This window comes from Suncus etruscus, chromosome 12 (genome assembly GCF_024139225.1).
Source record: "Suncus etruscus isolate mSunEtr1 chromosome 12, mSunEtr1.pri.cur, whole genome shotgun sequence".
Lineage (NCBI taxonomy): Eukaryota > Metazoa > Chordata > Mammalia > Eulipotyphla > Soricidae > Suncus > Suncus etruscus.
The window spans coordinates 32,054,334-32,071,745 of NC_064859.1; the positions used below are offsets into that span (position 1 = coordinate 32,054,334).

At 33.3% G+C, this 17,412-nt stretch overlaps 1 protein-coding gene across 4 annotated transcripts in view; it reads right to left on the reverse strand.

Annotated features, from left to right (window-relative positions):
- EHBP1 (EH domain binding protein 1) overlaps nucleotides 1-17,412 on the reverse strand; it is a 291,044-nt gene that overhangs the window by 52,234 nt on the left and 221,398 nt on the right. For 2 of the 4 annotated variants that reach the window (XM_049784722.1, XM_049784721.1), the window contains 4 exons: nucleotides 9,271-9,378; nucleotides 5,487-5,611; nucleotides 2,732-2,870; nucleotides 2,480-2,586 (listed from right to left, as the gene is read on the reverse strand). In XM_049784722.1, coding sequence (XP_049640679.1) covers nucleotides 2,480-2,586; nucleotides 2,732-2,870; nucleotides 5,487-5,611; nucleotides 9,271-9,378 — 479 coding nt within the window. The remainder of the gene's footprint in view (nucleotides 1-2,479; nucleotides 2,587-2,731; nucleotides 2,871-5,486; nucleotides 5,612-9,270; nucleotides 9,379-17,412) is intronic. The other 2 variants (XM_049784723.1, XM_049784724.1) reach the window with 2 other exon arrangements.

Here is a 17,412-nt window from a genome sequence, read left to right on the forward strand (position 1 = left end):
ACGAAATGCACCCTTAGTATTACCCTTAGCACTAAAAGGCAACTAACTCCCTGAGATTCAAAAAATCGTTCAATGTATTGAGTACAGCAAACTTGTGCCAATAGGGAGAGTTTCAGCTACTTAGCATTGCATTTATAATTTAACAATCAGTTTTGTCAGGTTAAAAAAAAGTTGATACTGTATTAGGAAAAAATTCTGAGTTAAACCAGAATTAGTTAAAAATGGACAAGGCTAGAAGACAATTTTCATCCGATTGACAAAACAAACACAATCGACTCCTTTAATTCCAAGGTATAATATGAAAATATTGTGTTTAATTGATTTGAGTTAATTGATTCTTAGAGCATTTATTGTAAAATTTCAGACATTTTTTCTTAGAAAAACATCAAATTAAAAATAGTTCATATACTATAGTATTTTAAAAAATGATAAACAAGGCTTCTAAGACCTCTTATTTTCACTACATTGGCTGCTGCAAATATAGTTCTGTTGATGTATTACTAATTATTAAAGCTCAAATTCTAACTTCATAGGTGGTTTCATACCCAGCCACAGAGGATCTAATGGAACTAATACAACAATCTAGTTAATCTTCCACTTAACCAAATATGGGTTTCAATTAAAAACTTTTTACAAACATGCATGTAAAAATAATTACCCTTGGTAGTTTTATTTGAAGTAGAAATGCTATTGTAAGGTGCCAATATCATTAGGGAAGAGGGTTATGATTTATGGAATCGTTATGACCTAATTATAATTTCCTTTGGAATTCTTATTTATCTTGAGACATTACCAGGGCTAAATTTCCTAAAAAGCTAAGTAATAATGGAGAAATGTACTGAAGAGCTTACTCTCTCCATTAACACTACTATCACAAGCACCTTTTAACATTTTTCATTCAGAGAAGTAAATACTGTCAATCCTCTTTTGTCCAATTTCTTCAATATCTAAAGCATAGTAAACTCTAAGAAGCCATAGGAATCATTATCTGATACTATTAAACAATAAATAAAATTTTATGTTATTTAAGAGCATGTTTTTTTTCACAATTCTCATCATGATTAACAAACATGATTATATACATGACTTATCTCTGGAACTATTAGATAATTTGTCCTTACATGTAGATTCAGTTTATATTAGCTGTTAAAATCTTTAAAGTATTTTTAAAGTTTAAGTTGAAAAAATTTTAAGTTATAAAACTGATTGTTTCTTGGCTCCCTTAATCAAACAAATCATATTTTGAAAGATTACTAAATTTTCTCTCATTTTAATATGAATCATGACAAATATATAATAGAACACATGTTGACATCAACTTTAAAACTCAAAATAATCTGTGCTGTTTTGTGTCCATCTGCCAGAGAGCAGAGCATTAATGAAGATGGACCTTTTCTTTCTGATCCCTATCTAAAAAAACAAATATGATCATTAAAAAAAATATTAGTGACAAAGACATGAGAACATAAGTGATAAATGACAAAAAACAACTGTTTTTACTAAGTGACTCAGTTAAAAACAGTAATAACATGTGTAATTTAATTACTTTTGTTAAAATGAATAACCAAAACACTTAAGTATTCTTACTATTAGTTACCAAATATTTCATTAGTGTCTATCACTGATTAGTCCTAGACACTTGTACTTGGAAAAGTCCTAGTACAACTTATAAATGAGAAGATTTAGGGGCTCAAAAATGTATTTGGTAACTCCGAACATACTCATTTGGATTTTTAAATATAGCAAAGATTACTTTAAGAGTAAAAATAGTGGAATCATTTAGATAAACTATAGACAATACAAAATTAGTACCACTGAAGAGAGCTATGCTTCCTGAGAAAATACAAGTTAAAACTTGTTCTTCCTGCTTCTGTCCCACAGCTGTCCATCAAAAGCAGCTTTCTCCCTGCGGTCTATCAAATATTTCCCTCACAAATCAATTTTACACATGATCAGCCCATACCCCTACTGAGCTGAACCTCCCCGTTAATTAAGTGAAGAAATTACCATATATATTATATTAATGCAAACATCATTCAGCTAGTAATTCACGGCTGATCTGGATAATGGAAAGGTTGAACACCCATTAACCCAAGCCAACAAAATGGGTTGGCTGAGAAATTCTAGCAGGTCTCATGTGACTTTTCCCTCTAACTGCAGCTCTGCGGTATCTGCTATTGTAATAATTAAAATCCTCCCGGTAGATCAATACTGGAATCTCTTTATGGGAAGTGCCCTGATGGAAATGTCTCAAGGAAGCTGGGGCTATGGAACTCTGAAAAATTCATTTTTTTTTATCTGACAATTATCACCACACTGCAGACTAATTCAACAGTGCACCCCTCTCACTCTGCTTTGAATGCACTGGAGATTGACATCTTAAAAAACCTAACATCTCATTTTAACAAATAAAGGCACTATTTCCACATATAGTTTGGAATTATCGGCAATCATGAAACCACACAAAAAATTAATATACATTAAGCACTTCATCTTCTGATGGTTTCCTCTGAGTTTCAGTTATCGCTGCCTTCTCCTCATTTCCTTTCTTTGTATCTTCCTGTATTGATCTCTGCCTTTTCATCTCTTTAAAAAAAAAGAAAGACATGTAAAATTATTATAAAGCTTGATATTTGTGTTTTAAAATATAGATTTACAATATCACCATATGTGTAGACTTTTACAGATTGTTAAATCTTAAGATGGGAAAATATTTTTTAAATATTCCTACCTGGTCTATTCTCTACATATTGACTGAAAGACTGAAGTTGAGTTTTTCTGATTGTAGAATCTTTGCTGAACACCACAGGATTTCTAAAACATTCTACTGCTTTTTGTAATCTTTCAGTACGGAGTTCATCTGTGCCATCCTAAAAGTGAAACAAACATTATAAGGAGTCCTAATGTTTGTCATGAAATTATATATTAGTAAACCAACTCTTATTGTCTTAAGATAATGCCAATTACAAGACCGTTTTTCTTTCCCTTTTCATTCTTTCTTTTGTCACACCTGGCAGTGCCTAAGGCTTAGTGCCTAGTTTTGTGCTCAGGTATCACTCGTGGTGGACTCAGATGAACCATATGGGATGCTGGGGATTGAATTCAGATTGGTCACATACAAGACAAATACTCTACCCACTGTACTATCACTCTGGTCCCAGCCAATAACAAAACTTTTTGGAAGGGAAAAGAACTTTTAAGAACTCTAAATACCTCAATTTCAAGTTCTGTTCTCTATAGCCAAAATTTTTAAGAGACATAGTTTAAAAAGGAGCACAATTCTCAATAACTTCATTTTCATAATTATTTATGATATATTCATTAGATATCATGAAATTCTATCTTTCCCAATGACATGTTCAGTGGTATAGTGCATGCTTTGTGCAGTCCCTGGTTTGATCTCAGGCCTCTGTCTATTCCTCAAACTATTGTGCCCCATCGGCTTGACAGTCCCACAGACTTGTATGACAAGAAGAACTAGTTCTAATTTTTTGCTCATTGAGATAAACCACTAATGCAGAATGAAGGCTAAAAGGTAGGATTATAATACTACCCCACTGAACTGCATTTTATCAGCTATAACTTTCCAAAGCCAGATTTGTAACTAAGCCCTTTACAGCTAAGGAAACTACAATTATCTTTTCCAGAGCTTCCTATGTTAATACTGGTAACAAATTCAAATGGTTCTATCAACAAGAAATATCCCAGAAGACTGAACCACTGCAGTGTGTGGAAGCTGCAGATACCGAGGTGCTGTGTACCAAACAAATATTTCATTTTATACCTAATCTTTTATTATTTTTATTAAGTGTTTTGAAAGTAAATAGGGAAAGGCTAAGATGCATGACTAATAGCTAAGCCTGCTGAATGCTGAAACTGGTTATCAAAAGCTACCAAGACTTTGCCCTTCCTCTGCATTGAGACAATCAGTAATGAGGGAGTCCTCCAATGGCCTATTCTCTAGCCTCAAGGAGGCCTGGGATACAGAATCCTCAAGGGAAGGTAACAGTTTATCCTTTTCCATAAACACAGAATGCCTCATTTACGAACATGTAAACTGCATTTTACAAAAAAAAATAAATAAAACCCCAAATCATTGCTGAAAGCTTCAAGAGAACAGATGGACTCTACATTATCTTTATAAGCACCATTAAAAAAATCTTAACTAAAGATTTATACAAAGACAAGCTATTTAATATATATTTTTTGTTGGAATAACTTCTAAAATTACTACATAAGCATTTGGAAAGCAAAATCAATATAATTTATTCAGGTCAGTAAACCAAAGAAGAAAATATCATGACTTTTAAATAAGATACCTAACATATTTATTAGTGGTATCATACTTATAACATGCTAGGTGTAAAGTTTAAATAAAGCACTTTTTTATTTGTTCTTTTTAAAGAAAATGTGTATTCTGCTATCATAATAACTGCCTGCAACAGCTAAAACTCAAGTCTTTACCAAAATAAACATGGCTAAAATTTTAGGCATGGCAACATGCTAAAATATCAGTGCGATTAGCCAGCAAATCCCATCTTAAGAAACCTTTTTATGACTAGGGACTTCTGCCACTTTACAAATGTATTCCTCTAAACCCACTAATTCAGTTAGCCTTTTCAATCCATTGTATTATTCTTAGGCCAGCTTCATTCTGCATTAAATCCACTGCAGAAAGCTAAATTGAACGCAAAAAATCAGACCTGATCCAGGCTTCCTTTTGTTCAAAGATAGAGACCAAAAGTCCTCTGGTGCTGCCACACACTTTCATCACCAATTTATAGAAACCGACAGTGTAAGGGAAAAGCAATGAAAGTCATTGTTTTGGGACTTCAAAGCATCTCTGTGTTAAGGGAAGGAAATCCTTTCAGTCAGCAGAGTTGTCCCCATGGTCCGCAGGTGGGTGAAAAGTTATACATAGACAGAAGAGCCCTAAGCTCTTAGTAATATATTAGTAATATTCTGCAAGAAAAAGGTGAAAGCTTGATTGGAGGTCATATTAATATTTTAATAAAAACCACGATCATCATCACTGTATAATGTGACTATTTATCCAAAAGCCCACAAACAAGATAGGGTTCATATCGGCACAAAATACTTCCAAGTATCTTAAGAATATTATCACCACAAACCATCTTAAATGAACATAAATTAACATTAACATTAATTCTTTTTATCTAAAGAGTTTAAAGGTTGAGAGTGAAAGAAAAATACACTAAGTTCGTTTAGCAAAATTCTGTGCAAAATAACTATAGACAGAAGTCATGAATATTTTGACTTTTATTGACAGTTTCTCTGAAAAAAAAAGTTCTTTGAATACAGATTACCATATTTATATCTATATGCTTATTATTTAATGAAACATTTTTTATTTTAATTTAAATGTGATGAACTGGATAAAAAAACTTTCAGAACAATAAAGTACCAGTAGAACTTAGGATACACCAAAACCTGAATCAAATACTTTTAAATAAATTAAGATTTACCTTACTGTCATATCCTGAGCTCTCAGCAACAGCTTTCTGAGCAGCACTGGAGAATGAGTTTGCCACTTGTGGCTGAACTTCTAGGAGCTTCTTTAACTTCAAGTCCACCAACTTCGCATTTTGTTCTGTTAAATGTGTAACTATTATTAATAACAGTAAACTGTATTTTAGAAGTATGGATTATCAATTTAGGGAGGTTATGAATTAGTACTATACTACATTAAAATACTATGTGTTAAGAGACATATGCAACACGTTTTTATATAGATTGCGCAATATGCGTATAGTAAGATGGAGTAATATTTAGGTATATAGATGTTATTCTTTAAAATTTATTTTAGGATTCGGTGGAAATACCTCAAAGAGGTGAAGCATATGTCTTGCATAAAATTATTCTCTAAGTTTGAACCCTGATACTTCACAATGTTCTTCCCCACTGAGTCACTAGTGTGGCTAATGAGCCCCAGCATTGCTGGCTGGAGCAACACTGAATCTCAGGACTAAGCACTTTACAGTGAAGCCTGAATTACTAGCCTAAATATCCTCAAAAGAATCTCTAGCCCTGGCATAGTACTGGGGAAATCCTTATAAATATTCTTACTGAAGGTCTGGGGAATGACAGAGGGATCAGATCCCATATCTATCACTGGCACTACTTACTACCCCAGCCAGCATTGCTGTGCAAGACTGAAGGCATTCAAGGGCTCTCAGTCCTGGGGACCTCCAGTACCATAGCCCAAGCTCTTCTCCTGATGGAGGTTCTGGAGGGTTCCTGCAATGCAGGGCCAGGAAGTCACCCCATCCTCTGGTCCTACGAATAAACAATATGGCCCAGTTGGTCTGTATCCTTTGGAAGGGCACCAGGCAAGTTTGGGAAGCTCTCCCATAAAAAGGTGTTTTATATAACTGATGCATAACCTAGTGTAAATTTAAGATACAAATGTGTTCATTTGAAACACATATATTGCAACTGATTATAAATAGCAGTAGTTAACACCTCCATTACCTAATTACATAAGGCGTGGTGGGAAAAACCTGAGGTCTAGTCTTTAAGCACACATGTACAATATACCTATTACATATGTATCCCCCCCTATTCCTCAGGTCAGTCTACTTAAAAGAATATATCAGTTTACCTAAAGACTAATTTACTTACAATGCTTAGCTTACAAAAGCTAAGCCTATCTGTGATGTTCATACTCATATAAATAATGGTATGATACACATAAGCTATCAAAAATTAATTATCTAAAAGGGGACATTTTTTTTAAATATTTGTTATAAAGTCTTCAGTATATTAAACTTTTTGTTTGTTCGTTTTTGGGCTACACACTATGGTGCTTAGAGGTTTCTCTTGGTTCTGTGCTCAGAAATTGCTCTCCAGACTTGGGGGACCATATGGGATGCTGGGATCTGAACCCAGGGTCTGTCCTGGATCTGCAGCATGCAAGGCAAAAGCCCTACAGCTGGACTATCTCTCTGGCCCTGGGCATATTAAGATGTTTAATGCTGTGCTAAAATAAGCTTTTAAAATGATCTCAGAGAGTAGTTAGACACTATTAGAATTCAATGTTCATGAGTGAACTTATATACTCAGCTCTGAAACAGTGTATAATTAAAAAAATAATTTAAATAAAAGAAATAAAGTAGAAATCACATTTTCAGAATGCACAAAGTATGGATAGAAAACTAAAATAAATAAAACATATCTATAATTTAAAAAAACTTTCAAATTATTAGAAGTATATTTAATAGTTAAACAAATGAAAAGAATTCTAAATAAATTCACTCAAAGCAATTCTTTAATAATAAAATGGTTAAAGACATGCCAACCATTTGGCGAATGATACTTTTCATTAAAATTAATAAGCTTTCTAATTATAAGACTCTTAATAAATGGCATTATCATAGCTTTCATGCAAATCGGTCAGTTATATTGCCAGGCTTCTCTTTTAAACAATATCTGATGAACTATGGTCAAATCAAGATGAAGATTAAACAGTTTATTATTAAAGCATTATGACTTTTATATACAACTGAGAAAAGAAATTTTGGGGAAAACAAAGCAAGGATAAAAATCATAATAAGAATTCTGCACTTCTAGATTCAAGTTTACCTTCATTTTTCTTACTGTCATAAAGTAAAGTGTAGTTAGAATTGGGAAGTCTACGTGTCTGTGTTCATTGACATGCATCAGCATAGTAAACAATACTATCTGTTAATTCCAAAAGTAGGAAGACAGAAATGTGTTTTCTCTTTTGATACATAAAGTAGCAAAGATTTTTTTAGAAAGGACAAGTCCAGTCTATGGGACATATTATTAAGTAATCTCTAAGGTACCTCACAAAGTTGATGTTAATAAAACAAATATTTTTCCTCGTCTTGACTAAGAAATGGCTAATTTATCGTATCTTCACAATCTACTATAAAATTAGGAAGAATATATTCTTTATTATGACTGATTTTATATATCCATAAATAAAACATTAATACTTCAGTTCTATCTTATGAAGACTCCTAGCAGTACAGGAATATTACTGTATTCTGATAGCCTCTATAGTTGTTGGGGCATGGTGGGTAGGTGGTAACAAAAATCTTTTGGTTAAAAGAAAATTAACTTTACCAAGATAACACTTATTTTTTTGGCCACACCCATTTGATGCTCAGGGGTTACTCCTGGTTAAGCACTCAGAAATTGCCCCTGGCTTGGGGGGACCAAATGGGACGCGGGGGGGGGGGGGAAGGGATTGAACCATGGTCCTTCGTTGGCTAGTGCTTGCAAGGCAGACACCTTACCTCAAGCGCTACCTTGCCGGCCCCCCAAGATAACACATTTTAAAGAGAAACAGTTAAAGGTTGTTCTAATTTTGTTCTAACTACACAGATAACATTTTCTCTTAAATATGAGTATTCTCTTGAACTTGCACAATTTAAAGATATTGAGCTCTAATTAGTAAAAGTATAATTTAGACTGTAAGTCTAAATAGATGAGCAAAGACATTTCCTTGTTATAATTCAATACAATAAACACTTATGGAAGCTTCATATTTAAAAAAAAGCTTTGGATTGCTACCTGCTACTGATTTACAATGGCAATTTATGTGGTACACTTACCTATTAAAAAAATAAACACCAGTATGTACCTTTATAGATATATAAAAATGTATCATTTTATAGAAAATTTCTAATTTTATATATCAGTATATATATATATAAATTTAAAAATAGTAATTTAGGTCAGTTGCCAATGTGATCATTGAGGTAATAATTATAAATATAAGATAGGACATTAATAGCAGTTTAAATAAGTGGCCTTCAAAATATGTATAATCAATTATTATGTATATCATTTACCAGTAATTATAAAGTAAAGCAAGCACAGTATTTTAAAAATAATGTAACTATGACTACCAATTTTAAACCAAGTCAGAAAATTTGATCCACAGTTTAGGATTACATTTGAAGTACTACTTATGTGTATTCTATCATGTCATGCTAACCTATTTATGCAGAGAAGAAAGCCAATTATTCAATACATACAAATTGTATCGTGTAACATAAAATATGAAGTGAATCTTAGTAAAGTACAATTTGCAACTTCAACAATTTTAACATAAAATCTAAACAAAATAATAAAATTAATGGAAAATGGATTTAGCTAAATGATTTGAGAACATAAAATGTGATGAAACTATAAAACTCATCCCTATTGATTAAATAATAAGAATATAACCATCAAAATTGCCATGCAACAAGACACAAAATATTTATAACTTGAAATTACCAGAAATATCAAGGTCATTTTCTAAGTTAGTAAGTTCATCTCCACCTCCCACAACAAAGCCTCCAGGAATCTCCTCGTTAGTATCTATCTCAATATTATCATTTTCATCTGTAGGAACATGTAGCAATAATGTTAGTATATTATTTCTTTTTAATATAATTAACCAAATCACCAAAGAGAACCTAGTATTTTAATGACATTTAAATTTAGATATAACAGAGAAAAGTAAATGAAGAAATCAGTTTTATTGTTTCACTACTATATAAATTAACATTTATGTATTGATTGCACTCATGTCATTTCCATTTATATATCAAAGATGAACTGTCAAATAAAAGTAAATGCAAAGTTTTTCTACAATTTGCCACACTATCTAGGAATCACTTCAGTGACTTCATTTGGTGCCCATATTTTAAAAGGTAATCATCAATAGTTTTTCACTATTTGTTTTACAACAAAATAAAGCTGGCTTAGTAACAAAACTATCAAATATTTCTACATTTAAATACCAGGCTGTGCTCAGGGACCATGTGCGGTGCAGGAAATCTGACCCAGGTCAGCTGTGTGCAAGCCAATTGCCTTACCCTTTGTACCATAGCTCTGGCACTATATTATACATTTTAATCATTTATTAGATATAATCTATAAAATTATATTTGAATCATATGAAGACAAGTATTTTGAAGTATTAACAAAATGCATCATATTTAAATTAAGAAAAAAGACTGAGACTAGAACAGGACCTATATGAATAGAAAGCTCAGAAAAGCACACAGAAAACTGGCTAAAACTTAATATTCAAAATTAAATATATGGGAATAAGACTTGTAGCACTATTTATTATACATTTAGTAAAATATTCTAAATATAAATATTTTTCTTATAGGGCTGAGAAAATGGCTCAAATGGCTGTGCACATAATTTGAATGCTGGATCCCATGTTCAAACCCCAGAATTTAATAATCCCCAAATATTGCTAGGAGTTACCTTCCCCACCCCTTAGCACAGCACAATAAACTATGCTGGGTGTGGCCACCAAACAAAAACAAACAAAAAATACTATTATGTATTTTTTCTTCCTATAAAACTGGCTAGTTATAAATCACATACATTTGAAAAAGCACACATTAGCAACACATTTACTACTGACAGGCAGCATTCATTTGTTAATTTTTTATTATTTTGGTCCATATCTGGCTGTATTAGGATAACTCCTGGCAGTGCTTACAGGACCACATGCAGTACCAAAGTTTGGTCCTTAGTTTGTCATGGGCAAGGGAAAGATTCTACCAGCTGTACTCTCTCACCCTTGCAAAAATATCTATCTAGTCCTTAGAGATATATTCCTACTACTTCACCATTTATTTTTTTTATTGGGCAACTTTAACAATATTAAAGTATTCTGAAGTGTTTTTTCCAATTGAGAAATCCTAAAATTCTGTTTGGCTACATCCTTGAGTATTTGTGCTATTTGTTTTTATCACTGTGTTTGATTTTAGGTTTCCTAAGTAAACATTATTATAAATATTAATCTGAATATAGTTTACATTTATTAAAAATTTTCCAAGGTACTTGGAAATCATTTATTATTATTATTATTTTAAAATTTTTGGGCTTACGAAGTGGAGCTCAAAATTTATTTTTGCATTTATGTTTAAACAAATTTTTTTAATGGAGTGGGTTTTTGGAAAACACCTGGCTGTACTCTGGGAGACTCCTAGCTCCATGTTGAGGAAGCACTGCTTGCAATAATCAGGGTATCAAATGTAGTGTTGGGGATCCAGATTGGCTCATGGAAAGCAAGTACCTTGAGCCTTGTATCTCCAGCCACACTTCTTCTTTTTTTTTTTGGTTTTTGGGTCATACCCGGCAGCGCTCAGGGGTCACTCCTGGCTCCAGGCTGAGGCTTGGGGTACCATATGGGATGCTGGAGTTTGAACCAATGACCTTCTGCATGAAAGGCAAATGCCTTACCTCCATACTTTCTCTCCAGCCCACTTTTCCCTTTTTATAGGAGTAATACATACTCAGTGGAGCTTGAAGGGAGTGAGGAAAGTAATGACCCAGTGGCTTAGTGGTTGATCAAGGGAAAACGTACAATGAAGTTATGTCAGGGGTCATCCATATGATAGAGTTACACTTGAAATCTCTCTTGGGAAAATTAGAAAAATTGTAAAAAGGTTGATAAATACCCACCCTCGGGGGAAAACACTGATGATACATACTTTCAATTTTTAAGGCACTATTCTTGGTTACATTATTGAAGTATAAGCAATTGAGAGCTTATTTTCCTTTTTATTCATTTTTTCTGTTTGGGGGCCACATCTGGCAGAGCTCAGAAGTTATTTCTGAGTCAGTGTTAGGAGTTATCCCTGGCTATGCTTGGGGGACCATATGTGGTGCCAGGGATGGAACAAGGGTTGGCTGCTTATGAGGCAATGTATTTCTTTCTTTTTTATTTTTAGGAGATATTTTCTAGTCAACTAAGCTCAGCATAAATATTTGGCTAATTTCACAAAAAGTCAGCATCTTCAACTTAATTATCCTCATAAATTTCCTGTAAAATAATTCTGTAGGATATATAAGAAAATTAACAAATATTTTCTTAATTCTAAGTGTTCACACTTCCTCATATTATTTTGTCAGAGACAGCTTGCAGTCAAAAGGTTCAGAAGTCAACCAGTTTCCATTTATTATTAGTGATCAACATAGAACTAAAATACAAAATTCAAGTCATTCTCTTATTCAAGAAACTTCTGTAAACTACCTACAGTTTATAAAACAGTACTAGATGTTGAAGATATGCAATATGCATCACACACTTATTTTGTCTTGAAACTGTAGTTGAATATACTTGAATATATTGACTTGTGGCCATAGTCAGGTTTACTCTTGCCTTTTTACATAAGGATCACTCAGTTACTCAGTGGACCTAATCTATGCCAGAAATGGAACCTGAGTCAACCAAGTGGCAAGTGTATGGCAGTATGCTATACTATCTAGCCCCTGAATATATATATATATATATATATACATATATATAATTTCAAGTCAGAATAAGTGTGTTATTCATAGTAAAACCAAGTGAGTGGACTGAATGTATTGCAAACCTCAGACGAAAAGTTTATTACCTGAATAAAAATGAAAGATGCATCTCACAAGAGTGAGAAAGGGATATATCAAAAAGACCGGAAATAATCAGTATTGGTGGGGATGTAGTTAAAAAGAACCCTCAATCACTATTGTGGGAAAGTTGGCTATTCATTGAGCTTCAATGGAAAATATAACAAAATTTCTTTAAAAAAGTAAGAACATATTTTTGATATAATTCCGTTATTTAATTTCTTGGCATCTTTTTCCCCAAGCAGAAAAATATTAATTGAAAAAGATATATGGATACTATGTTCATTGCAGTGCTTAATTTAATATTCAGTATAGGGAAAAAATCCAAATGTCCAATAACAAATGAATTGGTGAAGTTCTGGTACATATATGATGGACTACTACTCAGCTGTAAGAAAAATATAAAGATCAGTTCTTCCAGATGAAATTGGAGGTCATTATTTTGCTAAGGTATTATTCCTGCTCTGTGCTCAGGAGTAACTCCTGGTCATGCTAGAGACCATATGCAGAACCACATATAGTTTCAAATGGATTAGTTATAGCCACATGCAAGAAAAGTGCCCTATCTGTTGTACTTTACCTCTCTGTTCCCTATAGAGGATCATGTTAAAGTGAAATTAATCAGATATTAAGACAAATACTGAATTATTTCATTTTCTATAGAATATAGAGAAACAAAATAAGGTAAAAGGCAGTATCAAATAATGTCAACTGTTGGTTTAGGGATTACAAAACTGAGATTATCAAGTACTGGTGGGTTGGGAAGGAAGAATAGGATTAGAAGTTCTATAAGGTCAGTGCAGCGAGTCTTGTACACAATAGTAATGGAGAAGGTATATTAACTTTTGATATTAAGGCCATAAATATTATTAATATTGTATTGATGCTACTTAAACCAGCATTTCCCAACTGGGAGCCCAAATGAGCCCACCGGGGCCACAGGTGAAGATTATGGAAATGGAAAGAATAATATGATATTGAGGATCAGATAGTAGGATGGGGTGTGGGCACAGAAATGAAACGAGGTCAACAGGAGGCTGCAGTCAGAAAAAGGTTGAGAAACACTGGCCTAAGCTAGAATAAAAATTAAAAAACAAAAAAACATCACTATCTGGGAAGGAAAAAGTAAAAATGACACACTACACAGTTTATAGATCTTCTAGAGAATGAATTTCCACTGTTTCTATTTATTAACTTCTACTTGCTGTGTAACTAAAACAATAAAGGCAATGTAGGCATGCATTCTCCTGGACAAAATTTAAAATAATATTTTTGATTATGTAAAATGCAATACAAAGTACACTGCTTTATATATAAACAAAAATGTTAAGTTAAAGAAAAATAGCTCTAACTTAGTTTAAAGTGATAAACTCTAGATAATACATATATAAAATATAATATACTACACATAATATAAATACATGATCTTAAAATAATATATAAATCTTTCTTACACATGGCCTTAGATCACTACAGATAACTTAATATTTGGCAAAATAAAATTTTAATACCCCAAACTGAAATTCAGATTATATTCTCTGACAATGAAATCATACTTCTGAAAATGAAAACACCAATTTGTACCCAAAATTTCACACCTTGCCAAGACCATTACAACAGAAGGTTATTAAAGTTTTTGGCTACTCCCAATGGTCCTCAGGGCTTACTTCTTGCTCAGGGATCATGCCTGGTAGGGCTCAGGGGACCAAATGTGATACTGGGAATAGAATCAGGTTAAGCTACATGCAAAGCAAATGTCTAATCTGCTGTACTATCTTTTCAGCCCCCAAAATGAGGAATTAAAATAAAACCCTTACAAGTCTATGGAAACAAAAGTGATCAGAAAAAATATATAGTGTACTACAGCAGTATTAAATTCTCTTGAAAGCATTCAATTATATCAAAATGAGACCATGTCAAAATAAGAAGTAGGACATAGCTCTTTGGATATTATGGCACTGTTACTTTACTAGAATGAGGATATTTTATGTTGCAATAAAAGACAAGTCCATTGCTTGAAATATATGGTCATACATAATCTAGAATGTTATATTTCCTGTGGAAAACTCAAATATTTCCTGAAAACACTTCGTTTCAAATTTACTACATCTCCTTTCATCACTGAGGCTGGTAACTGACTTCTTGAGAATAAAAAAGAGAGATTTCAGGTGGGCATACATAATGAGTCTTAATAGCAACCATGTTAAACATATACCTCGGCATTTTTAGCTCTTGCTTAAGCCCTCTTCTTTTTCTTTCTGAACCATTGTTTCCAAAATATCTCTACTATTCCATCTGGGATGGTTCTCCAGTATTTCTCCCATTCAATTCCTGATTCAGACCTGATGAGTCCCACTAGTCACTAGAATAACAAACACTAATTTGTGCTAATGTTAGAGGGAAATTAGTGTTAATTACTCAAATGAGGAAATTATTGTTAGAAGGACCACTCTTTCCTTTGACTTCCCAACTTCTTAAGGTCATTTTCATTTAGAAACTGTACTCTGAAAACCAAGTGAATTTCTAATTTGTGATGCAAAGTCAGCATGAGGACAAAACCTAGCCAACTACCTACCTTTTGTAATACATACATGAGTGCCTTTCATTTATATATTGTTCTGCGTGCAGGCTTCAAGGGCAGGGCTGTGTACTTAAGACAAAAACTGCCTGGCTTGCAATGCCTAACATATTTGTTCTGGCCCTTGCCAGGAATTTTGCTAAATTTCTGTTTAGTAAATGGCCGCAGTGCTCAATAGATAAATAAATGTGTATGTATGTGTATGTAAGAATGTATTTCAGGCAAAAAATCTTATTCTCTTTCTTGTGTTAAAAATCTCTCACAACACTCCCAGCATCAAGATCATCATATAGTCCAGTATACAGATCACTTATTCTGTTTTATATACCTAAATGAAGACAATCAATGATTTCCAAGGATAAGATGGAACAGGTCATTCAGCCTTTATGCTCTGAATAAGAATTTACCATCTTGTCATGATTGTTTCCAATTATCAAAGATAAGATGTACTCATTGGGAGAAATGGATCCTGGTCTCTTTGTTTTCCCTTTAGAGATGATTCTGGACCAGAGATTGTTCAACTCCTAGTACAAAAACTGGTGCCAGTGCCAGGTATAAGACAAGTGAAAACTGTCTAGACTCTAGTAGATTCACCTAGATCATGTTCACTTCACCAGATTTTTCCTTATTTTATTAGTCTGTACATCTATGCTAGCTCCATAGTTCAAACTTCCATATTTAAAAATTTACTTTGTTGACTGCTGAAAAATGCTGAAATCAGATCTTCTTTCTAGTTACTAAATAGGGAAGCTAGCCACTGGGTTGTAGCACTGATAAAACCTCCCCAACATATACAATCACTGTGATTCCTTTGGAAATACTTCATCTAGTCTTAGCTTAATCTCAAAGAGGGTTTGATTTAAAAGATCAATTATATAGCCGACCCATTCTACTTCATTAAACTTTCTTAGCTTTCCCAGATTTTAACTTATCTATTTGCTACTGGAAAAGAAAATTAAGAGAGTCATTGGATGCTGTCTATGCTCTTATTACTGCTCTACTTGGATTTATAATGCCACAAAAAGGAGGGATTAGAAACTTTATGACAATCTATCAAAAGAGTTAAGAATATGACTGTTTGGGGATAGAACAATAGTATAGAGGGTAGGGTATTTGTCTTGTACGTGGCTGACTCAGGTTTGTCCCTGGTACCCATGTGGCTCCTTGAGCCCCACCAGGAGTGATCCTTGAGTGCAGAGTAAGGAGTAAGCCCTGAGCACTGCTGGGTGTGCCCTCAAGCAAAACAAAAACAAACAAATAAAAAGAATGAGTCTTTTTATGAATCTTTTACTCTATGCTAAAAATATAGAGGAAACGATTTTTAAGACTGAGAATGTCATTTATCACTAATGAGTGAAACAGTTTATAAGTGGAACAAATTATCATAAAAATATATAAATGTGGCTATGAAATACTCATACTACTATTAAGCTGTAGAATTAAAAAAAAACACTGTAATAATTCTAAATGATGAGTTAGAAATTTAAAACAGAAGAATGAATTAAGATGTCAGGATTCTGAGAAGCCCAGAGGGGCAGATACATAAATGTTTGGGAAAGAAACTTCCCAATGTATAGAATGGAAAGTTATATGTGGCAACTTTAGTTGGAATTCTTTAAAATGTTAAACTTTTAACATTAGAAATTAATTAGAAAGAAATTTAATTTTAGAATTTTAGCATTCTAAAGAATTTTAGAATTAATTTTTAGTTTACTTTGAAGAAGTTTATCATTGACCTAGAAATTTTCTTTTGTTTCTGTTCTCTAAGGTCTCATTCGAGTCCTCACTTGCCTACTCTTCAGGGTGATCATAGCATTCTAATGTTAACAGAGCACAGTACTTGGCATGCTTTGGTAGAAAAATAGGTTAAAGAGTTTTGAGATTAAAAACGAAACAGAGCCAGGAGATAATAATAAGGTTAAAGCACTTGCCTTACAATCTGCCAACACTGAAAATATTGTCTCCCCAAGAATAGCCACCAGACATTATCTCAGAATATAGAGCCAAGAATAACATCTGAGCAAGTTGGGCTTGGGCTCAAGACCACCCCCCCCCCAAAATACAACCCTACTCCAAAAAAAAAAAAACAAAGCAAAAAAACCCATGGCTTCTTGAATAACTCCTTTTTTTTTTTTTTTTTTTTTTGGTGGTTTTTGGGTCACACCCGGCAGTGCTCAGGGGTTATTCCTGGCTCCAGGCTCAGAAATTGCTCCTGGCAGGCATGGGGGACCATATGGGACACCTGGATTCAAACCGATGACCTCCTGCATGAAAGGCAAACGCCTTACCTCCATGCTATCTCTCCGGCCCCGAATAACTCCTTTTAAGTAAAAAATTTTATGTCAAAAAGATGCTTTAAGCATTGAGAAACAAAATAAAAATTTTCTTATAGTCTTTCTTCCAATAATAATATCTATTGAGACCTCCTTAGCATAAAAAGA